The sequence below is a fragment of the Arachis hypogaea genome, chromosome 17 (assembly GCF_003086295.3).
Source record: "Arachis hypogaea cultivar Tifrunner chromosome 17, arahy.Tifrunner.gnm2.J5K5, whole genome shotgun sequence".
Taxonomy (NCBI): Eukaryota; Viridiplantae; Streptophyta; class Magnoliopsida; order Fabales; family Fabaceae; genus Arachis; species Arachis hypogaea.
The window spans coordinates 602,701-627,634 of NC_092052.1; the positions used below are offsets into that span (position 1 = coordinate 602,701).

Below are 24,934 nucleotides of genomic sequence, written 5' to 3' on the forward strand. Positions count from 1 at the left end.
AACATGTTCAACACATAATTAACTGAATCTGCACAAATGCATGTTACTTTCATTTTAACAGCAGCAAGTTGAAAATGTTCTATCCGATTCTTTCTCATAAAACTTTCCTTTTTGTTTTATCACAAACTTCAAATGTATTATTATGATCCCCTTGCTAATAGTATAACATAATATTAGGCCTGAACAAGAATGATAAATTTCTTTCTGCTGTGTACGTTTGAACTACTTCGTTAAAGTCCATATGAAAAATAAAAAAACATAATTGATTCATTTGTCATAATCTATAACAAATATTAACTGGTTGGTTGGTTGGCTGGGTGCAATAATAATAAATAGGTCACGACTCACGAGCTAGTTTGTGGTCTAAAACCGAAATTACTAAAAATCTCAAGATGAAAATGAAAACCCTGAGAATACTTGCAGCAAATATAATAAAATTCTGAAAGGTACAGAAAACCATGCATGGTTCGGTAATTGTAGCTAAGCTAAGGAGTAAAAGAATTATATTAATAAGGTTGGTTGGTTACAAATTGAATAATGCAGGCAAAACAAAGAAAAAGAATATGTCACAGCTAGATGCTGCTATCTAGAGCATTACGCGGGCCGGGTGTGGGGTAGGTGTCTAAGAGCGTCGGTGGAGGGAACGTTAGTTAGTTCTTCTTCTCCATTTTTATTCATCTATCAATTCTATATTTAAATCTAAAAGTTTTTAAATGATATATATTGAATTATTGAATTTCATGATTAGCGAAATACATACTACACGTAAAATGTGAGAGGCTAGACACGTCATTATTTGGTAATGGTAATTAGAAGAAGGGTGCAATGTGAATGTGAAGCATGTCCATGTAGGACCTAATTAATGGCAAGCTGGCAATGCTTGTCAGTACATAGTCACTCACTCATCAGTCATCACTAATCTTAGCTTCTTTATTTCTTATATACACCACACACCACTTCAATTCCTGAATCTTCTTCACTTCCAAAATGGAGAAGCAAGGAAGAGTGTTCTTCTTCTCCCTCACAGTCACAGTGCTGCTCTTCTCCCTGCTTTCTTCGACGGCCAATGGCCACAACATCACACGCATTCTGGCATCCCACCCCAGCCTCTCCACATTCAACCACTACCTCACACTCACACACCTCGCCGCCGAGATCAACCGCCGCCAGACCATCACCGTCCTCGCCCTCGACAATTCCGCCATGTCCTCCCTCCTCGACAAGCACCTCTCCATCGGCACCCTCAAGAATGTCCTCTCCCTCCACGTCCTCGTCGACTACTTCGGCGCCAAGAAGCTCCACCAGATCACCAACGGCACCACCCTCGTCTCCTCCATGTTCCAGGCCACTGGCACTGCCGCCGGAACTGCCGGCTACGTCAACATCACCAACCTCAAGGGCGGTAAAGTAGGCTTCGCCTCCGAAGACAACGACGGACTCCACTCCTTCTACGTGAAGTCCGTCCAAGAAATCCCCTACAACATCTCCATCCTCGAAATCAGCAGCGCATTGAGCTCCGCCGAAGCAGAAGCACCCACCGCCGCCCCCAGCCAGATCAACATCATCAACATCATGTCCAAGCAAGGTTGCAAGTCATTCGCAGACTTGCTCAGACCTTCCAAGGCTCTTCCAACTTTTCAGGACAGCGTGGACGGTGGCTTGACCGTGTTCTGCCCCACGGACACCGCCGTCAGCGGTTTCATGCCCAAGTACAAGAACCTCACGGATGCGCAGAAGATATCGGTGCTGCTGTACCACGGAGTGCCCGTGTACCAGTCGCTGCAGATGCTGAAGTCAAACAACGGGGTTATGAACACTTTGGCGACAGAAGGAGCGAACAAGTTCGACTTCACGGTGCAGAATGACGGCGAAGATGTGAAGCTTGAGACCAAGGTTGATACGGCGAGCATAGTAGGGACACTGATTGACCAAGATCCCTTTGTTGCGTACAAGATCAGCAAGGTTCTGATGCCGAGGGAACTCTTCAAGGGGATTCAGGAGGAGGAGAGCGATGCGCCGGCAGAGTCCCCTAAGGCCTCCAAGAAGGGCAAGAAGAAGAAGGCGTCGCCGGCGGCTGATGCCCCGGCAGATGGGCCAGAGTCCGATTCGGAAGATCAGAAGGCTGCCGATGATAACGCTGCTGACAGCAATGCTGCCAGATTCGGCATGCTGTTTTTCAGTTTAATTATTGCAAATTTGGTTCTATAGTTAATTAATTAATTATTATTTGCATTTTGCATAATGGAGTGTCGGCAGCTTCCAAGCCCCCATGTCAATGTGAGAAAGATTCTTTTCTTTTCCTTTTTTCTTTTTTTAATTTTATATTATTTGTGAAGGAAATAAAACAGTGATACCCACATGTTTGAGAGGCACTGTCCTTTTCCTTTTCTTTCTTCTTCTTTTTTTTCTTAGGTTTATATTTGTTTGTTTTTATGATTTTTATTTAATTGGTCCTTTTGTGTGTGGGTAGATCCAGTTTGTGCTAGCTGCCAGCTGGGATGTATGAATATAAACATTTACAAAGTTTTTTTTATTTTAATTTTTAATGCCTTTTACCTGTTGCCTTTGCACACAACACTAACTTCTAGCTTTGCCATAAATTCATTCTAATATAGTCAAAAGACATCGTCATAGTATACCAATACGCCATGCATTATATTCTACCATTTCATAACAAAAGGAGAAAAATAATATGGAGTAAAGAAATAGAAAAGCAGAGTAGTTAATTAAACGCTATAAAAAAATGTCAAATTATTAGGTGATTATGTCGTTTTAGATACACCAAGCAATCATCATTATTAGGATCTCCCATGCTTTTGACTTTGGAGACTCCAGCTATGTTAAAGTAATCATCACGATTATTGATTAACAAGTATTCCTTTTTTTAAAAAGAAATTCAAAAATATATTCTACTAGAACTTAAGAATTTGCTATCATTATTGGAAGGGGTTATTAAGCGTATACTAATTAATTAGTATATGAAACCCTTCATACACTAATGAGGAGTCATTGTAGTCACTTTCCATGGCCTCTCATGCATTTGAACTTTGGGATCTCTTTTAGTTTTAGACTTTTAAGTGACTTTAACTGCATCATAATTAATCAAAGCATTGATAAACAATATAGAAGGTAAATAAAGACAAAAGTACAGAAGAATGATAACTGAAATGGTGTGAACTTTTTAGGCTCTAGCCAAGTTCAAATAACGAAAGTGATCTATTAGGCAGGAAGAAAACAAAAAAAATAGGGAGATGACTGGGACTGTAATCCAATGTTGTTCCAAGAACGCGAACATGAGTTGAGGCAAACAATAATCTTGATAAGGTAGCCTCCATGTATTACTGCAGCATTCTGTTGGAAAATTAAGTGTACGGTCATACCGGTGTTTTAGTAATTTTTAACTGTTGATCTTAATTATAAAAAATATATATAATATATAATTAAGATCAACGGTTAAAAATCACTAATACACCAGTACGACGATACACTTGAAAATCTTTCCATTTTGTTATGTTCTGTGCCTAGCATATTCAATTCTACCTGCCGTACTTGTACTGCTTTTTGTTGCAGGGTAGAAATCTTAGAATTGTGTTGTGTTGTGATGCAACATAAAAATACCGAAAAGTTTTCAAGTATACTGATACACTGGTGTTTCAGTAATTTTTAATCGTTGATCTTGATTATATATATTATATATAACTTTTATAATTAAGATCAACAGTTAAAAATAACTAAAACACCGATATACTAGTACACTTGAAAATTTTTCAAAAATACTTATTTTTTCATCTCTCTTTTAAGGTTACTAATTTTATTAAGAAAAATACTAGAGGGCCAGCAATATTTGGGATTTATAGCCATCAAATAGCCATCAATAAGGCTTTTAATGGTGTGAGATTAATGTGAGATTTCATCCAATGGCTCACTCTTCTTTGATGGTTACATGCTGGCCAGAATTTGATAAAATTGCTGACCCCTAGACTTTTTCTTTTAGTAATTTGAATGTATTGTATATTTGAAGTTCCATTTATGTGCATAATTGGCCTTACAATGAATTTTCTTTAGCATTAATGAGCTCTTGGCTATAATAACATGCATTCAATTATAAAAATCCCAAGTTGTACGTAAAAGGTTGCCACTTCAATTATTTGTTTCTTTATCTAAGAAGTAAACAAACAAATCAATCCTCCACAGACCATAAACAATAATGCAGAGAAAGTAACGTGAAAGAATATAGATTGATGGACAAATGTATATTTTGAATATGATGACTAAAGCTAGATTTGAACATTCAGAAAGTCTGCATTGTAAGTATCAGGCACGTCTCTAACTTGAAGTAAAAGGTCACTAATAAGTGAAGGCTAAAGTCATTATGTGAGAGTAATTTGAAGCTAATCAAGCTTGCTGATTCTTGGAATCTACCAAGTTGCTAGCATCATGGCCATTGAAGTACAGATAGGTATTTTTACCGGAGGATGTAGTAGTAAGCAGGTTAGAAAAACCAGTGTACTTTCCATCCAACTTTGATAAACATATCTCTGCAATAAAGCGAAAGAGATCATGTTCTTGCACAAAAGACTGGGCTGCATATTCTTCAATAGGCATCCACTGAATTCAAAGAAAGAAAAGTAACATTAGAGTGTTTAAATTGTGAACTCCACTGAAAATGAATTTCATTTCAATTGACCAAAGCATATATATACCTTAGATGCCACAATTTCTGAAGCCTGACTATGGATGTCAAAGGAGAGAGGACGTAACATGGAAACAAAGAACATATTTGACTTTTGGAAGAACGATTTGTGGCTTTGCCTGGTAATCATTCCAAAAAGAAAAACACAGCGAATAAGAAGGCCGCCATACATATCATCAAATTAAGTTTTTGGACAGCAAAATGGTATGAACATGCAGATGCTGGTTGATGAAGTCTAATTTTCTTACCTGAATGCTAAGATTTCGACAAATTCTGTCTCTATCTGAAAGGATGATAAAAATCAGTGGCATTAGGATTCCATTGAAGTTTGTCAACATGGACATGGTAAGCAAAAGCAAGCCTCATAGTTTTTGTATGCTAGTAAACCACATTAAATTACTGAATAGTGAGTACTTTTGTTTCTTGTTAGCGTATAATTAGGATCCGTTAGTATCACTTATAATTTTTTTTGGTGACTACTTATATTTATATAGCATATTTGTGTATTTATTGTAGGATTTTGTTTGGAAAGGTACAATGTACAAGGGTGTATATAAGTGCTAGAGAATCAAAATAATAAAAACGTAATATTCTATAATAAATATTCAGATATGCTAAATAATGCTAATTGATCCTAATTATATGCTAACATTTCTCAAATTTAATTTGTGTGCTATGTTGCTTACCCCTGTCTCTTCTTTCACTTCTCTAATTGCAGCTGCACATATGTCCTCACCCTGCAAATAAAATTAAAATGTATTAAGAAAAGTACAAACACACTTTAAAAAATTTCATGATTACATGAATAATCATTTTGTTTTACTTCATTAACAGTTCCTGTAGGCATCTTCCATATACCGGTGCCTTTGAATCTGCCACCAGTTTCTTGAACCACAAGCATCTATTCAAATGAAACAGGACAATTTATTCAGAAAATAAAGTACAACATATATAGGTTACCACTTCAAATACAAGACTTAGATAGACCCTGCCGCATAATTTTGACAAGTACACACGCTTACGTGTCAGCTTGTAGTGACATAATTGAAAGGAGAAGGACCAACATAATTTATGGTCTTTTAGATAGAAGTTTGAAGTTTGAATGGACCAAGTCAAGAGGAATCCAGAAAATGCAAAAGTGGAAAAGAAAGATAAAGAAAGATTGTTAGTACCTCCCTGTTGTTGTTGATGACAAAAGCACCAATACCAACACGGTGTGAAGCATTCTGTGGGATGGTATCAGGAGAATGAGGAATCCAGTATACAAGCATGAGGTGATCTGGTTCAGCATGGTGGTATCTGAATCCAGCCTTGACCGCAGTGTCAACAAGATTTGAATGTTTTATGGGAAGCTTAATCCACACGCCCTTCTTTCCCTGTTGGCTCCAATTCGAGATTGAAGCTTGCAACCAAGAACTGAAATTCAGAGGCTCTATAGGGTCCTCCACTTCCACGTTGACAACAACTCCGCCGTGTTTATCCTCTTCTGCTTTAAGCAATTCAATGCCTCCTTCTCCCATTTTCTGAGATTGTGTTGTTGGAATGAACACACCTTAAATGCAAAATTACCTTTTTATATACGATGAAGAATAATGGAAAATGAAGACCGTTGACACGACAGTTGAATAAGACTAACCTGCTCCGGGGGCTGGTGGTTGAGGTTCAGAGCCAAGAAGGTTCCTCGGTGGAAGAATTGAAGGCGCGGTGAAAAAGCACTGAAGTTGCTGAAAAAATGAATATTATTATTATAAGATGAGATAGTCATATAAGGAAAGGGTAATTTGGTGAAAAACCTGTGTATCTACGTGTAAATGAAATTGAAGATTAGAATGAAGGGGAGAGGAAGAGAAGGACACGTTTTGGTGAACAGATGAAGATGAAACAGCGTCGAAATGAATGACCACCAACCACAATATTAAAAGAGCTACCATCATCAATGAAATTGAATGCCTTTTCCCGTTTCATTTTAGCTGCCTCTCTCTTTCTTTCTTAAATAATCTCAAGCTTCATACAACACCCCAATACTCCCGCGTTTTGTTCTCTTATTTTATGAATACTATCACATCCACCTCCAATCAAATTTCTATGCATTTTCAGTTTTTAAATGGCTTCCCTCACGTTACATTTTTTACCAAATCAATATATATATATATTATATTTGTGTCTTATACACCATTTTCATCTAAAATGAGAATTTCGCAAGAATTACTCCTTTACTATTGAATCAATAAATTTATAATAAAGGTTGTGTAGGTTGTTCCAAGTTACCTATAATTTAATTAAAATATTTTAAATTTAAATTTAAAAATAAAAATATATTTTTTAGAAATTATATATAATAAATAATATTTTAAAAATAAAAGTATTTATTAATTTTTTTAACTTTTATATTTTTATATAATTAATAATGTTCGATAAAATTTATTTTAGTGTATATATTTTTGTCCTCACTCTTAAAAAATTAAAATTTTTTTGTTCCGTCACTTTTGATAACCTCAAATCTAGGATTTTTCATTTTGTTGAAGTGCTCCAAAAAAAATATTAATTAAAATACAAAAATATAAGTCTTTTTTTGGCAGTAGTAACTAGTATTCAAAATTTGTGGTTTCTTTAACTCAAAGCCTATCTATGGTAAATTATTAAAAAAAAATACTTGAGAACACAGAACAGTACCTGAATTTATGAGTATAATTGAGATAATTTGGTTCTTTAATTTTCTTTAATCAAAATCTTCTATATCCTTGATAAGGATGGAAAAAAAAGCTACGGAGGCGACTTTGATGTGTTAGAGACTAAAGCCTTGAAGTTACTATTTATATTTGAGTGTGGCACCCATTAAACTCTAAAACCCAAATAAAATAATATCTCTAAATTTATTCTCATTTAATTTCAAATCAAAAATAATAATGACTTCTTTAACTACAATAATTAAGAGCACCATTGTATAAGTCATATGATGTGAAATAGTAAATATATAAGTCATACGTTGATTATCACGAGTAAAGATGATCTGCGAATGCTATTGTAAGATCACGGATACTTAACTGCACGATAAATAAATGTGGTATATAGAAAAGTTTTTTAGAACTTATAATGAAAAGATAATAACGAAATCTCTTAATTAAATTTATTAATTTATTAAAATTTATTATTATCAATTTAAAAAATAGAAAAATTCTAGATGCTAATGGATAATGCATTTTTATTGTACATTTATAACTCGAAAATATTATAATTATCATGAAAATTCGTATTATTTTATTTTCCTAATAAACAATTTTATAATTACGTTAATTATATAATTTTGTATACTAACATTGATATAGTATTGTTTCGGATATATATTTTGCAGGCATCAAATGATAGTGTTGAGTTGTTATTTAATGGGTTTAATTAAATTATTTATTGTTTATTGAAGAACTTTTTGTATTAGAATTCTCTAATAATTTGTTGTTTATTTTCAGCTGATTTTGATATGTTCTTCCTTCTTATACATATAACAATTTGTTGGTGGATTTAAGTATTACTAGATTATTTATGGTCACATACAATATATATGTCTGATTTATTGAAAAAAGTAAATTACTAAAACCGATTAATAACTATTTTAGAGTTAATACAATTAACACTAAATTAAGAAAAAACAAACAATGCATAACTCATTACTTTTTTTTATTAGTCAAAATATTATAATTTAAATTAATTTTAACAAAACAACTTAAAATTATAATTTTAATTTTATCATGCACGAATAATTACACTTATTTATTTATCTAAATGTAAAATCTATAACACACCTAGCTTATACCACTTTTTATTTTTGAAATTGGAGGTTCCATTTTTGATAGTAAAGAAATATGAAAGTTTAAATTTTGTAGGTACATAAATCAGACCATTCGACTTCTGAAATCAGACTATCTAATTTTTATTTTTAAAAAATTAAAAAATTTAAGGTATAGAAATTAAATTCTTTAAATTTGTGTGCTTTTCACAATTTTAAGAAGAGAGTCACTCAAATAAAGATGTCTAAAATGTCTTTTTTAAAGATATTTTATAGTAATTAAAATTTAACACATATAATCCAATTAATTCATGTTATTTTTGTCAAAATTAGGCCAAACAAATTAATTTAACCGAAAAGATAATAAATCAAATCTTAAACGGATCTGAATTAATATTTTTTATAGAAAATTACTACAATACCCTTATTATAAAAAATAATTAAAATACTCTTATTTTATATATATATATATATATATAATTTTAAGAATCTTAAATTCTAGTCCTTTACTTATCTGTTATTATAGAGTTAGAATTTAGAATTTTCAAAATTTATATATATATATATATATATATATATATATATATATATATATATATATATATATATATATATATATATATATCATTGGAGTATTTTAGTAATTTTTTATAACAAGGACATTGTAATTATTTTTTTATAAAAAAGATAATATTAATTTAAATCGGTTCAAAATTTGATTCACCATTTTTTTGATCAAATTAATTTTTGTGTTATAATTTTAATAAAAATAATACAATTTAATCGATTATATGTACTAAATTTTAATTAATAAAAATATATTTAAAAAAAAACGTTTTCAATATTTTTATCTAAGTGATTCCTCCTAAAAATACCAAAAATTATAATGTTTGAGTACATCTCTTATCCCACTTCCATAGAAAAAAAAAATAGCCGGCTTACACACCATTTTTTTGTACCGTAGCTTCTTTTCAAGAAAATATAATGGTAAATGTTTGTGTGTGGGTACCTTCAAATCCATTGTATCTATTGTATTATACTAATTTACAATTAAAATGCGTCATATAGTGTTCTTTTATCATAAGTTCAGAAGTAAAAATACTAGTTAATTATAAGGAGCAAACGGTTTAATAATCTTACATACACACCGTGTGATGGATGATACATGGTAATCAAATTCGTCATTTCTTAATGCAGCATCGGAACTACATAATTCCCCAATTGTTTAGAGGAAAGGTTTTCAACAAAACAAAAGCAATATATGTTATTGCTTCCGAACAATGATTATACATTATCACTGACCAATCTGCTTCTTAAGTTGTACTATGTTTACATCCCAAAAAAAGCCAAAAGATCTTTGTAAACACAATATTACATTTCTGACCAAGCAATAGCAGAAAACTCAATCACAAAAACAAACCAAATTCAAGTGAGGAAGCCTAACATTGCTGCACCTTGTCAAACTTGTAGCTGTTTGAATATATACATCAAGAATAGGTCAACAATTACAGACCATTGATCATATTCCATAGCCTGCTTGTGCTTGAATGGGAACATTTGACACTGCAAGTAAAGGATTCATTCACCCTGCTTCATCAAAGTGGTATAAGATATAGAGAACAAAAGAACTAACATGATTGTTCTTTAGCAGAGATTTCAGTTACATGTCTCAAGCAAGGGAAGAACATACCTTTGGAAAAGTTATTTGGAAAGGAAGGATCTGGAACTGAGTCCATTTGGAAACTCGCATGAAGTGAACGCTTCTCTGACCTTTTCAAATATGCCAATACTTCCAAAACCACAATTGCAATGATTATGATACTAACAAGGAATCCATAACCTATCTTCCAATCACTCCCTGCCCCAGCCGCTTGCATTCCCAGTACTATGTTCAAGGATGCAAAGAAAAGTGCCATTCTTCCAGACCAACTGTGGTACAAATTCCAAAGATTCCGATACTTGGAATCCTTGTTTGGCCTCAAGAAGAAGGCCAGTATCTGAACTCACATAGCAATTAGTAACAGTAATAGATACAGAGGACTAAACATTGAGTATTATTGTGTATGAGTAGCAGACCTGAAGAATAGTTAGCACAAGGACAAAGATGCCTATTCCTCTGTGAGCTGGTATGTGAGCATGCATGTTGTTGTAGAGCTGTATTCCAAGAAGGACTGTGCCTAGTGTAAATGCAAATCCAACAAACTGAATAACTGAATGGAGATAAAACCAAAGGGGATCTTTGTGCCTCAAGTATCTGGCAACAATTGCCCCTACTGGAAGGATTAGTCCCCATCCTATTATTCCCACTATTCCATGGTTCCTCCTCATCTGAATCAACCCATCTGATGCTGGATCTTGTGGACCTGCCACTAGTATATATAGTTTCTGATCAAGTTTCTACTTCAAAGTTATTGCACAGGATATGCTACACAATTTTATAGGTCATATCAAGATAGTGGCTAATTCAATTCTATGTCAAATAGTTCTTCACTATGATTCCTAATGTATGATTATCTGGTAGAGTGAAAGAGAAATGTATTGCACCTGAAGAAAAATCAAATATGATGGATGTTCTGTCATCATGGTTTGAGAGGTGGTGATTTTGTGGAGTCTTAGTACTAAAGGCCAATAAAATCGGCTGCTTTCCATATGGAATCTCCGTTTTAAGCTGAAATGCCAAATAAATTTCAGCTCCATTTGTGGCAACAGCAGGAGACACAGTATTTAGAGGTAGTTCGCCTTTGCCTGCTATGACTTCTGATTGCTTCTTACCCTTTAGATAAAACTGCTTGATTTTAGTGTGACCATGCTTGTTAATCCATCCCACCATTGCGCTTGAACCAACCATGGAACTATTTCTGGAAAATCCAATTCCCACCCACCCAACGGTGTAGGGAGCAGATAGTATGATAGTTGTGATATCACCATTCTTGGTGTACTGTATAACCCAGTCAACATTTAAATGAAACAAATTATTGCTACATTCTGAAATCAGGTAAAAAGAATTGGCTCATCATGAATCACAGCTAAGGTGTAAAATAAACGAGTATATATACTTGGTTAGATGAAAAAGAAAGAAAAAGAAAAAAAATTAAAATTGGAATGGAAGATGAACTGACCCTCATTTCATAGGTATTCCAAACAGGCTTGCATATGGTAGAGGATATATTTTGGTATGGTGGAGGGAGGAAAATCTGATAATTTGTATTCTGGCAGGTAGTTTCTGCATTGTTTTGAGCAAGGGCTGTGATGGGGAAGAGAAGGGAAAGAGTGAGAAAAGATGGGGTGAGCATTGGCATATTGAAAGAGTATGGGATGAAAGAATGAGAAAGGAAAGGAGGATTTGGAAGGGGTAAGAAGAGAAAAGAAGCAGGTGAGAGGTATCAGTCTCTTGCGTTTGAAGGGTATGGAATTTGGTGGTGGTTGCTGGTGGGGAATAGTAGTGGTTGGTGCAGCAGTGGTAATCATGGTTGAGTCCTGAGAGCTCTACACCAACAGCATTGAGTCAGAGAGTTTCCAATTGCATACCATTCATAACATGAGACTAATGCTCAGGAGTCAGGACTATCTATCTTCACAACACAATGAACACATTCTAGTATTCTTCTACACAATACTCATACTAATCATTTTAAGCCGCACGTGGATTTCTGGAATCTGGAGTTTACAACCACTTCCCTTTGCATATCAGCCTTACACTCTCTGTTCACTTTTTAAAGCCCAGGCCCATGATTCGGCCCTGCTAGAGCTAGTAGTCAGTAGAATGTCATAGTAATACCCTGACAAACAAAAATATCTTAGATTCCTAGTACTACTACATACTAGATAATTGTTTCCTATGTTTTCTGTTTCTCTTAACTTCTTACCTCCTGTTTGGATTTGCTTCAATCTCTGATTAACTGCAGGCCACGTAGTACAAAAAAGAAAAAAAGGAATATTTTTTAAATAATTAATATTTACTTTTATTTATTTATTATTTTATTGACAGATTGTTAATTAAAAAAAAAGGTTTCTAGCAAAACCATATAAATAAATAATAGTATAATACATATTTTAAATGAAACAAAAAACTGAGCTGATATTGTTTCTGAGTCAATAAAAGAAAATAGAATAATTTGGCAAAAGAGTGGCTAGATTTGCACGAAAGACGGTGGAAGGAAATGGTGTAAGAGTTTTACACGCAGCAAGGGTCATGACTGGTAGTAGTTGAGACCCCACCTTTCCTCTTTGTCGTTACCACTCACCACCGAAATTTGAGAAAAAATAATATCAGTTCCCCCACTTCTTGTTGCTGGCGTTGAAACTTTGAAGCAACAACTTCCTAGTAATTGTCACTGTTTCTTCTTCGTCTGCCTCTGCCCACGTATATAGCAGTCAACACAAATGATCAAGTTTCAGTGCCATTCTGCAAATTGAGCAACCTTTTCCTTTCTGCACCTGCCTGTTAAGCCCGTCTTCACTCAGATCCAAAGGCTGTTCTGGTAAACACCATTGCTTGATTCTAAATAAATCAATAGCTGTTATGTATCATGTTATTAAGATGTGGACACATGTATCTTATGTTAACATTTTAGTCAACGTGAGTAACCTTATTTTATTATTATCAAATAGTAATGGTATATTAGTTTAGTTAAGTAATAAGTCAGTTTTTATTTTTTGTTATTTGATTACATGTTCTATCTTATAACCCCAAAATTATGTTCACCCCAATTAAATTGTACAAAGCTTGTTGCTGCGACACTGAATAAAAATATGCTATCCAAATTCAGCTAATGATAAATTCTGTCCTGTTAAATTATTTTGGATTTTGATTTTGATGCATTCACCTAATCATCCTTTAAGTCTTGTTTGTTTATACTGATGCTTCTTGAAGGGTTAATTCATCAATAAGAATGGCTTTGCATGGTTGCTATTGTCACCATATAAAGTTGACAAATCATAGAAGAACACCAGACTCTTTCAGCTTCTCATCCTCCATTTCGAATCCCAAGTTTCCAAAGAATAAAAGGGGACAGCGTGATTCATCAGAGAATGATGCATATCCTAGGTTCCTGGTTGTAATGCGTCAGACAGAATTGCCTGCATCAAATTCAAAGTATGGTACCAATGGAAAAGCTGTTAGAATGGTACCCTCAAGTGAGGTAGTGAAGAGAAGCACACTGTCAGATAATAAGGTGAAGACAGTGAATGGTGCAAAACAAAAAGTTAATGGAGCAGCAACTATTGTAAAAAGAGATGTTAGCCCACCCTTGACCAAGGCAGTGAAATCAAGAACCTCTCAAGAACTTCCACCCCTGGAGGAGCTCAAGGTTTTGCCCTCTGACGAAGGCTTCAGTTGGGCTAATGAGAATTACAGTTCTTGGCAGAGATCTATTGATGTTTGGTCTTTTGTGATTTCTTTGCGTATTCGGGTTCTATTGGACAATGCAAAATGGGCATATGTGGGAGGCTTCACAGAAGATAAACAGGTTGGTTCTTACACTTCATTAATCAGTGCTCCTAGAAAACCAATTTTAACTTTCTTGCAGCACTCAGATTCAGACATAAGACTGTTTTTCGCTGATTGGAATTTGTTTGGTTACATTTTTATTTAGAAAAGCAGAAGGAGGAAAACAGCGTCGTGGTTAAGGGAGCGTGTGTTGCAGCTTGGTCCAACTTTCATCAAGCTTGGGCAGTTATCATCAACAAGGTCAGATCTATTTCCACGTGAATTTGTGGATGAGCTAGCAAAGTTGCAGGTATAGATTCTTTGATAAGAAATGGTAAGTGTTGATGCTTAGATCAATGTATTCTGAATATAAGATTGTTGTTGACAGGACAAGGTCCCTGCCTTCTCTCCAAAGAAAGCAAAAATCTTCATTGAGAGTGAATTGGGAGCTCCCATTAGCTTACTGTTTAGGGAGTTTGAAGATCGGCCAATAGCCGCGGCTAGTCTTGGTCAGGTAGCATAAGATCAGCCTGCTGCTTACTTTCTCTGAGGATTGATATGAACAAGTAATGATCTTAATGCTGTTTAGGTTCATCGTGCTATCCTGCATAATGGAGAAAAAGTAGTCATCAAAGTTCAAAGGCCTGGTCTGAAGAAGCTTTTCGACATTGATTTGCGTAAGTTGTCCTGATTTTAATTGTTTGTACAATGTCAATTGGTAAAACACAGTAATGGAGTTTCTACTCTCTAGTGCATTGCTTAGTTTTCTATTTTGATAAGTTCTCTTGTTCTGTTCAGAAAACTTGAAGCTGATAGCAGAGTATTTTCAGAGAAGTGAGACTCTAGGGGGTCCAACTAGAGATTGGGTTGGTATATATGAAGAATGTTCAACGTAAGTAGTAATCTTGGAGGGACAGATATTATTATCAACAATATTTCACCTAGTACAACAAATACTCGGCTTCAATTACAGAAGAAGCATTTTGCCTTTTTCCTTCATCACTTTATGTAATGCATATAATCTGTAGAACATGTTAACTTTGCAGTATTCTGTATCAAGAAATTGATTACATAAACGAAGGGAAGAATGCAGACAAGTTCCGCAGAGATTTTCGGAACGTGAAGTGGGTTCGAGTACCTGTATGTTTCTTGCAGCAACACTAAAGACTTAAAAATAACTAGTAATCAAATTCTCTTAACTTGACCACGTTTCTCCTTTGTAGTTGGTATATTGGGATTACACTGCCAAAAAGGTGCTGACACTGGAGTATGTACCAGGTTTTTATCTTGACCTCTGGCTTCTTTTCTTTAAGTCAAATGAAATTGGTTTTTATGACACTGTTACTTGTGGGACAGGCATCAAGATAAATCAAGTGGATGTGTTAACTTCGCGTGGCTGTGATCCGATAAGGATCTCATCACGTGCTATTGAGGCATACTTAATTCAGGTTCATAATCTTCACCCTTTTTCTAAACTGGCTTTGATTAATGAGGGAATGAATCATCAGTTTTGTGTTGCAGATACTGAAGACTGGTTTTTTCCATGCGGATCCTCATCCAGGAAATCTGGCTATTGATGTGGATGAAGCACTTATTTATTATGATTTTGGGATGATGGGGGAGATAAAATCCTTTACTCGAGAGAGACTGCTAGAACTTTTCTATGCAGTTTACGAAAAAGACGCCAAAAAGGTCTTGAACTCTTGTACTTGTTGTCCGGTGATGCTCTTTCTTCACCAAGAAGAAAATAGAATCTGACATATATGTGATGCAGGTAATGCAAAGCCTCATAGACCTAGGAGCACTTCAACCTACAGGGGACTTATCATCAGTAAGAACCTTAAGTTGATTATTTAGTTTAACAAGCAATTGAGGTGTACGTTATGGTTCATATAATTGCATTTGGCTTGCAGGTAAGAAGATCTGTCCAGTTTTTCTTGAACAATCTGCTTAACCAGACACCAGATCAGGCACAGACTTTTTCTGCCATTGGTGAGGTTTGTATCTCAATATTATATTATTCCTTCAGCTGATTGTTTTATTGATGCAAAAATAATTGTTCTTACTCGGTTATTCGAAATCAAAATTATATTTCTGTGGCAGGATCTATTTGCTATAGCACAAGACCAGCCATTCCGTTTTCCATCTACCTTCACCTTTGTTCTCAGGGCCTTTTCAACACTTGAAGGTTTTTTTTTTTCCTTTGTTTTATAATCATACATCTCTTAGGCCCGTTTGGAAAATTTTAGAAGTAATTTTTTTTAACTTTTGACTTATGAAAAGTAGTAGTATTAATGTCTGGTACAATTTTCAAAACCAAATTGTGACTTTCTAAGAAGCTATTTAAGAGTTTATAGAGAAGTTAAAAAAAATGACTTCTCTCATAATACTTCTACTTTTCATCACATTTCTATAAAATAAACACTTTAAAAATCCAAATACAAAATAACTTATTTATAAGTTACTTTTAACAGAGTCATTTATTGTTTAAGTTATTCTATCAAAAGGAGTTTAATTAAGTTGGTTACCCAAACTGGACCTTAGTGAATGATAGCTTTGGTTTTTTTAAATAGTTAGTTCACTTTGGAAGTTTGTGACAGGCATAGGGTACACACTGAATCCAGATTTCTCGTTTGCAAAGATTGCTGCACCCTATGCACAGGAACTTCTAGATTTAAGGCAGAGGCGGCAAACCGGGCCACAAATCGTGGAGCAGATAAGGAAGCAAGCAGATGATGTATCACATCTTACTTGCAACCACTCTCATATGATGTGAAGCATTTTAATTTATAATGCCATTGTTCATCAGTTTTAAATTGATAATGATGAGGCTTTTGAAATATCTGCAGGCAAGATCCTACACCATGTCAATGCCATACAGAGTTCAAAAGATAGAAGAGTTTACAAACCAACTTGAGACTGGGGATCTTAAACTGCGAGTGCGGGTGCTCGAGGTCAGCAAATTAATGACACAGTTTGAAGAAGTATTTGTAATTAGGAGGTAGACGGTTATGCTGATTTCTTAAACTTGATATGGCAGTCTGAAAGAGCAGCTAGGAAAGCAACAATTTTACAAATGGCTACTATGTATACTGTATTTGGAGGTACACTGCTCAACCTTGGAGTCACTTTAAGCAGCCAAGGCAATGGGGCTATTGCAAATGGATCATTCATCGGTGCAGGTCACTTTCATTGTATATTATACATTATTGTTCAAATCACCAAATCAATCATGTGTCTGATTCGTATCAACTTTCTCATATTATGCAGGTGTTTTCATGACACTATTTCTGAGATCCATGCAGAGGGCGAAGAAGCTTGAAAAGTTTGAGAAAATGATATGATTACTGCTTCCTATTTTACCAACACATTCCATTCTTTCGGCTAATGCAAAGTTTGCTTGGTCTCCATTTTCTTATATACAACATTCAATTTTTTTCAACTTTCAAATAAATTTTACACACGCATGCCTGCCAAGCTATATAACACGAACCATCACAAATAGTCTTTGTATAACAAATATATTGTTGATAAGGTTCAATCTTTGACTTTCAAATTTCCAGCCATTTGGTTGGAACTTGGAACTCACAACCTAAGCATTTTAAGAAATAAGAGCAGGGGATCATGGACAACTTGGCAGTAGAGCTTCATAATAAAAGCTTCATCAAGCAAACGAGCTTCTATATATTTTTGCTTTTTGGAAAGAAAACGTGTACGAAGTCATGCTTGTCCTGACGATTTTCCTATTCGGGAAATGTTAGGTAAACAATGACTATTTTGAACAACATGAACAACCACCAATCAAATGAAAATACACTACACCTTAATTTAATGTTATTAATTAAATTTATTATTTTAACCCTATTAATTCACATTGTTTACACATTGTTCAAAAATATTGTTGGTTACCTATACTTTTCCTATTCGAAAATATTAACGTTGATTAACACATTGTTTGGATTGAGGGATTTTGAAGGGAAAGAAAATGGGAGGAAAGAAAATGAATGGAAAAAGAAGTTTTTTGTTGTTTGGATGAGAAGACAAAATAGAGAGGAAAGAAAAAAATAGTGTGGGACCCATTAAATTATTTTCTCTCCACAAATGAGAAGAAAATGAAGAGAAATAGGAGCAATATGAATAAAATTACACATTTACCCTTATCATTAATAAATTATAATTTACATATAATATATATAAGGGTATTAATGTAATTTTATACTATTATGATTTTCTTTCTTCTCACTTTTCTTTCCATCCAAACAAAAGAAAATTTTCTCTCTATTTTCTTTCTATCCATTTTCTCTTAATCCAAACAACATATAAATAACTCTACTTTTCTTTCTATTTTCTTTCCACTCATTTTCTTTTCTCTTATTTTCTTTCCTTTCATTTTTTTTTTCTATATCCAAACAAAGCCTAAAGGATGAACAAATGGCATTACAAGACCCAGACGGAGACTAAAATTGGGCATCAATTTAAAGGTCATTGGGCTTTTTGGAAATTGGAATGATGTCCAAATCAAGTTTGCCCTTCCAAAAAGGTTAAGATTGCGAAGTTTCCATTTGGTGCAACGAATATGGCCGTTTTCCATTCCCATTTTATTTTTTGTTCTTACTTGGATTATTTGTTTTTGCTTTTTAACCTTAAAACTTACCTAGAGTCTTATACTCCTGTTGCTCACAGGACCAGTTCATATAACCAATACCAAGTCTTTATCAGGAATTATGATTGGAAAGATATTTTTATGGTAGCCTGTTGGAGAATGTGGTATTGGGGAAATAAGAAAATTAAAGATGACAATTATAGAAAGATCGTACTAACCTCATATCGAAATCATGAATCAAGTTCAGGAAATTAAACGAGCTCTGGAGAGGAATTACCTGATTAAAGGATTGAAGATGAAACAGAAGATTCACGTCAGAGGGTGCCACCGCCAGAAGGATGGGTAAAACTTAACACAGACGGGTCTTCACAGGGGAACATGAGATGCACTGACTGCGGCGGTTTGGTGAGAAATGAGGACGGAAGATGGGTTGCTGGATTTATCTGGAGGATTGGCAGCTGCACAGCTTTCATAGCAGAGCTATGGGGTGTCATGGAAGGCTTGAAATTAGCCTGGGCTATGAGAATGAAGAGAATCATTGTGGAGTGCAGCTGTTGTTAAGCAGTTCAATAGTGAAAGAAATATGGAGAAACATCTCAATTCTCTAGTCAAAAGAATTGCTGCACTGAAAAAGAATGACTTGAGAATATTTTTTGTACAAATTTACAGAGAGGCCAATAGATGTGTTGACTATTTAGCTAGAAAAAGTCTAGAAACTGGTGATGATTTTTTGTTTTGGGATACACCATCTCCAGAGTTAGCTAGAATCATCCAAAAGGATTATACAGGAGCTTCATTACCTCAATCTGTATATAAGTGAAAATGGATCCTCTTTATTTTTTTTGTCACTGGAGAGAATAAAGTGTAATCTCCTACCTTCAATTCTACAAGTGGGACCAGAAATAAATGAAAGAGAAAATGCAATAAATGGTGAGATCTTCCACTGGTTACCATCCAATTTTTTTTCCACTGGAGAAGATCCACTCCCGTATATAAGTTGTCTTTTAGTTTGGGTTTTGCTAGTCCCGTCTTTATACCAAAAAAAAGATTAGATATGACAAAAAAAACATAGATTAGATGTTTTGAAAATGTTGATATGTCCAATCATTCCCAACTACTTTTGCGTTAACTAATTCACTAAAAGCTAATAAATTGTATCCTAAAATGAAGAGTTGTCCAATCCATAAAAAAAATGCTAATAAATAAAGAGTATATGACTACACATATAAATTAATATGACATGATATATAACATAGCAGATCCCAAAGAAAAAGGACCATACTATATAGCAGCCGACTGGTCATATAAAGATTATTGCAAATTATTAAAAAACTAATCCCTTGCTTCGCAGGCTAGAAATAGTTAGATTAAATGTCTAACTCACAAATTGATTGGGATTATGCTCGTGCATGCACATGACTTTGCATTTATTTATTTATTTATATGGAAAAATATATTTTTTGGACTCTTCATCACAGTACCTAGACCACTTGGTCAATGCTCATTTTCACCAAAATCTAACAACTTTTATAAAACGAACTAATATTCATTATGGCAAAATGTTCCTAATTATATGCCCAAGATTATATGAAACAATGAATTATCTTTCTACCTACCCAATTATATGTCCGAAACTTCTGAATCCGTGTAGTAGTAGTTCCGCTTTTTGTGTTGCTTTGAGATTCTTGCAAGCCATAATAAAAACACTAAAAGAAAGAGGATAAAAAATTTAAATATAAAAATGATATGTGTGATATATTTTATTATTATAATTTTGGATATTTTTTAAAATTATAAAATATATACAAATTAAAGAGTTAAATTTGTGTTTAAAAAATTTTAAAAATTTAAAATACATAAATCAGGTCTTTCAATTAAAAAAATAAAAAAAATTTGGAGTACATTTTTATTTATGTACTCTAAATTTTTTAAATTTTTCAAACACAAATTAGAGGATCCGATTTTAACTTTTGACATCACAACTGCATAAAATATCCATACACTTCATAATTAGCTTATACACCATTCTCTCTTTTATATCTAAATTAAAAAGCGAAAAAAGAAAAGAAGTTAAAAAATAAAACTTTCAATCATCGAAAAGAAGATAAAGAAAAGTACCTTACGTTAATGATGACTAAGATCCTTTGCCTTCTCAAATACATTGCCGCAACAGCAAGAAAATTTACAGTCCTGTGCTTCTTTCGTGCATGGTCTTCTAAGTTTTTCTTATGATTGTATATGCCTTTACGATACACACATCTGTGTCTCTCTTCCACAGGCCTCGATCGGAGTTCTTCTATGTAAATACACTGAAAGAGAAAAAAAGTAAAATAAGAGAAAGAAAATATTAGAAAAAATTTTCGGATCGCAAGGAAAAGAAAATAAAAGAATTACCTCTGATTCGTGAACAATAAGATTTTTTTTTCTTGATTTGTCCGTTAACTATAATTCGACTCAGGTAAAACTATAAATTGAAATCTGGTTAAAACTAAAAACACACATATTATATGAGGAGTACGTGGAGAGTACGTAGAGAATATGTGTTTTGCTCTTTTAACGGATTTATCCTATAACATCAAATAACTACGTGTTAACCTAGATAGACACAGAAATATCTCCGCAAATCTCTCTAAACAAGCTCACTAAAGAGCAGTTATCACATAATTAGACCCACTCAATAATAGCTCCACAATATTAGACCTATTAAGTAATCGTTATGTAGCACAACAATTCTATAAATACATTCACTTCTGGCATAAAAGAGGTACGTTATTCATTCTGAAAAATAACTCATATTTATCTTCTACTCTTACTAACTTAAGCGTGTATCATCCTTCTTATCCATCCTTCTTATCCAAAAAGAAACGAGTCCAATCATCAGAAAAATGAGCTATACCTCGCATTTAGAGTGATTCGATCTTGTATGCCTTTTCATTTCTACCCTTCTATAAAACCCAACCTCATTCATACCTCTCTGCCACCGGCGGCTGCTGCGGCAGCGGTGATGGCAACAGATTGGTTTGCTTGTCCATTCTTGAAACGCGATTGGTTCTAGATGAAAGGAACGAGAAAAAGATACTTTGAATATTAATTGTCCTAATTGTCTCAACTCTCAACTAATTTCATATTTTGAGAGTTTGAGTACTACCCTATAACACAATTGAATATAATATACGTCAACAAATTTATTGTAAAGAAAAAATTAAATCGAATCAGTTATAAAAAATAAATAACACAACTCATTTATATAAATAATGCATATATATCACACTAAATCTGTTGTTAATCAGAATAATTATAGAATCAGTTTGAATTGAGTTTTAAAAATAAAAATGTTAACTTATTAATTTTTTAGATTTTTTTAATAAAAAAATTATTTAATATTTGGATATATTTTTTAAAAATAATTTATATATAAAAATATTTTTAAGTTTATTCGGACAAAACAAAAAAATATTTTTTTATTTAAATTATATAAAAAAACAAGATCAACACATAAAACAATAAAAATGAGTCGTTTATTTCTAGAGCAACAGTTTTCTTCTCATATGCCATAAGAAAAATAGCATTATATTTGTTTTATCATATTTAAATATTTTTGTAATATACGTTTGTTAATCCTTCCCGTGTTCTTGCGATTGTACTGAGAATTTCATATCGTCTATTTCACACATAATTAATCTCTACCGACATGTTTCTTTTTTTGGTAAATTCTTTTTATGTATCTTCCTTTCTTGTGATTTATTTTGTTCACGTAATGTCTATCACTATGATGCTATTCCGTTTAAATATGTTACTGGTTACAAATCATTAGACTAGAGTTTTGAGATTTATATAGTTCGTGTTTCTTCATAGTTATTGGTTAGATGAAAGATAATTAAGACACATTAAAATAAAAAAATAAATTATTATGTTAATAAGTAACATAAGTTGAATAAGTAAATAAAATTTTTTGTCAATAATTTATTGAATAAAATAATTTATTTGATGTCGTATTTAGTGTCAAACTATTGGTGATCTTGTGAGAGTAATTAAAATGACTTTGGAGAAACAGAGATGGAAAGATTGAGACTGAAACTGAGAGACAGAGACAGGGATTAAAATAAATTTCAGTATTCTGTTTGGTGTAAAATGGGAGACAGGAATTGAAACAAGAATGAAACTATAATTTAATTTGCACATTGGAATTAATTAATTGAAATAAAAGTATTTTAGGTATAAAATATTATTAAAGTTTCAGTCTTCATCTCTAAAAATTTCAGTCTCCTGTGTCCCTATTTTTTGGAGGTACTGAAATACTGAAATTTTAGAGACAAAAATAAAAATTTTAGTATCAGTCTCTGAACTAACAAACACAATACTGAGTCTCAATCTCTCAGTCTTAGTACCTCAAAACAAACGCTACGTTAGTGATGCTCATGATTTTAGCATGGAACTCAGTTGTTTTTGCAAGTCCGCCTTCATACGATGCTTAAAGAGGATGGTTTGTATCTTGAATGGTAAAATATGCGCAATTAATGCACCTGGATGATTAGCACCACTATCATGTCATAGCTTAATCTATCAGCTAAATGCCTCTTGTAACAGTGACAATGATAAAGTCTTGACAGTTGATATTTTCCAAAGTAATACCTCATCACGCTATTGCCTTACTCTAATTAGTGAAAGAGTGACATTCTCCAAGACCATATTGAATGCGCAAATCGTAGCATTTAGTGCGCTGCAACAGTAAATTGAAATGAGTTTGATAGCACCCTGCTCCATGCGATGCGTAGGAAGAGGCGCGATGGACTCATGTCGAAATTAAGTTTTCATATGTTGATAATGACCTTTTGGGTTTTGAGAAATTTTAGAAACATAGTGTATCCAAAAAAACAATTAACCTAAAATAATCCACACTATTTTTTTTAGTTTTTATTAATTGATTTTAATAATTAAAATTACCTTTAACAACTAATAAATATTAAACAAGATAAATTCTCATTATTTTTTTAATCTTGGTATAGCATTACTAGAAGAATTTAAGGTTCGACTGAAGCTGAAATATCAATTTATTAGGATAATGAACAGCGAAAAATCCAAAAATTTAAAGCACTGGAGGAAGATGTATAGCTTAGGAGAATAATAAAAATTTTTTTATACATATAGCAAAGCGTATAAAAAAATAATATGAAAATATTAAATATTAAATATTTTTCTATTATTCATTATAAATATTTATATATTGAAAAAAATTGGTTATTAATTCACGTTTTATAAAATAAATATAATAATAATAATAACGTTAACAATAATAATATTAAACGAGATTAAACAAGATCATAAATATATTATTCTCTAAGCAATAATAAAGAAAGCGAAACATATTTTTTTTCATGAATTATGTATCATAAATGGTATTATAGGAAAAAATTGATAGACAAAATCTCTCATGTACGATAAATGATAATCCTGTTTTATTTTCTATTTTAAAAAATAGCTATATCCTGAAGAGTGTTTAAAAAATGTAATTATAATTAAAAAATTTAAACACTGGCACAATTTGTGTGCAAAAACTAACCCTCGACAGCTATATGGAAAGATAACGTGTACGAATTCATGCTTGTCCTGACGATATACGGAAATATTGGATGAACAAATGGCATTACAAGACCCAAACGGAGACTAAAATTGGGCATCAATTTAAAGGTCATTGGGCTTTTTGGAAATGAGAATGATACCAAATCAAGTTTGCCCTTCCAAAAATGTTAAGATTGCGAAGTTTCGATTTGGTGCAACGAATATGGCCGTTTTCTTTTCCCATTTCATTTTATTTTATTTTATTCTTACTTGTATTATTTTTTTTTAACCTTAAAACTTTAAGAGTCTTATACTCCTGTTACTCACAGGACCAGTTCATATAACCAACACCAAGTCTTTATCAGGTTTAATTAGATTAAAACAATTGGATTGACTCTTTAGTGATCAATGAAAAGTTAGTAAAAAATCATACAAAAATTAAGGTAGCCATCAAAAATTTCTACAAAAACCTATACTACTAGGAAGTCTCGCCAAACATTAATTTTTTAGACGGCCTAATAAATCGGTTGGAGTTAGAAGAAGTTCAAGCACTAAAGGTGTTACCGTCAGAGGAAAAAAATAAAGGAAGCAATTTAGGAATGCGAATCATCTAAGGCTCCGAGAAATGATAGATATAACATGAACTTCAACAAAAAGTGCTGGCATGAGATTGGAGTGGAATTTACTAAAACTGTGATGAGTTTCTTTGAGACAACAAGGTTACCAACAGACTCCAATATTACCTGAATAGCGAAGTTTGTGAGCGCAATGGAAATAAAAAATCTTAGACCAATTAGTATGGTTAGGTGCGTCTACAAGGTCATATCAAAAGTGTTGACAAGAAGGATGAGGCGTGTAATGCCAGTGTTA

The 24,934-nt window shown here is 33.2% G+C and overlaps 4 protein-coding genes across 15 annotated transcripts; 2 read left to right on the plus strand and 2 right to left on the minus strand.

Annotated features, from left to right (window-relative positions):
- Positions 1 to 450: 450 nt before the first annotated feature.
- Positions 451 to 2,539, plus strand: LOC112767328 (fasciclin-like arabinogalactan protein 2). The gene has a single exon (XM_025813194.3). The coding sequence runs from the start codon at positions 988 to 990 to the stop codon at positions 2,206 to 2,208; it is 1,221 nt and encodes a 406-aa protein (XP_025668979.1). The 5' UTR covers positions 451 to 987; the 3' UTR covers positions 2,209 to 2,539.
- A 1,680-nt stretch (positions 2,540 to 4,219) lies between these two features.
- Positions 4,220 to 6,811, minus strand: LOC112766084 (nudix hydrolase 2). Of its 5 annotated transcripts, none has more exons than XM_072223039.1 (8): positions 6,550 to 6,811; positions 6,330 to 6,417; positions 5,866 to 6,245; positions 5,517 to 5,594; positions 5,380 to 5,430; positions 4,942 to 4,976; positions 4,704 to 4,812; positions 4,220 to 4,608 (listed from the first exon to the last, which is right to left on the minus strand). In XM_072223039.1, exons 1-8 carry the CDS (start codon positions 6,625 to 6,627, stop codon positions 4,396 to 4,398), a joined length of 1,032 nt encoding a protein of 343 aa, XP_072079140.1. In that variant the 5' UTR covers positions 6,628 to 6,811; the 3' UTR covers positions 4,220 to 4,395. The 5 variants fall into 5 exon arrangements, with proteins under 5 accessions (XP_072079140.1, XP_025667724.1, XP_025667727.1 ...); XM_025811939.3 differs by having other exon boundaries at positions 6,487 to 6,770; XM_025811942.3 differs by having other exon boundaries at positions 6,602 to 6,761.
- A 2,818-nt stretch (positions 6,812 to 9,629) lies between these two features.
- Positions 9,630 to 12,391, minus strand: LOC112764139 (cytochrome b561 and DOMON domain-containing protein At3g61750). 8 transcript variants are annotated; one of them, XM_072223044.1, is made up of 5 exons: positions 11,594 to 12,391; positions 11,019 to 11,459; positions 10,551 to 10,843; positions 10,165 to 10,471; positions 9,630 to 10,061 (listed from the first exon to the last, which is right to left on the minus strand). In XM_072223044.1, the coding sequence occupies exons 2-5, from the start codon at positions 11,320 to 11,322 to the stop codon at positions 10,057 to 10,059; spliced, it is 909 nt and encodes a 302-aa protein (XP_072079145.1). In that variant the 5' UTR covers positions 11,323 to 11,459; positions 11,594 to 12,391; the 3' UTR covers positions 9,630 to 10,056. The 8 variants fall into 8 exon arrangements, with proteins under 8 accessions (XP_072079145.1, XP_072079143.1, XP_072079146.1 ...); XM_072223042.1 differs by having other exon boundaries at positions 9,630 to 10,037; positions 11,594 to 12,364; XM_072223045.1 differs by having other exon boundaries at positions 10,551 to 10,837; positions 11,594 to 12,360.
- A 138-nt stretch (positions 12,392 to 12,529) lies between these two features.
- Positions 12,530 to 17,534, plus strand: LOC112764138 (protein ACTIVITY OF BC1 COMPLEX KINASE 7, chloroplastic). The gene is made up of 17 exons (XM_025809673.3): positions 12,530 to 12,955; positions 13,348 to 13,942; positions 14,069 to 14,212; positions 14,291 to 14,416; positions 14,492 to 14,579; positions 14,701 to 14,794; positions 14,949 to 15,042; positions 15,126 to 15,180; positions 15,259 to 15,350; positions 15,424 to 15,594; positions 15,677 to 15,733; positions 15,816 to 15,899; positions 16,006 to 16,090; positions 16,503 to 16,639; positions 16,752 to 16,856; positions 16,943 to 17,084; positions 17,173 to 17,534. The coding sequence occupies exons 2-17, from the start codon at positions 13,367 to 13,369 to the stop codon at positions 17,244 to 17,246; spliced, it is 2,124 nt and encodes a 707-aa protein (XP_025665458.1). The 5' UTR covers positions 12,530 to 12,955; positions 13,348 to 13,366; the 3' UTR covers positions 17,247 to 17,534.
- The last annotated feature ends 7,400 nt before the right edge of the window (positions 17,535 to 24,934 follow it).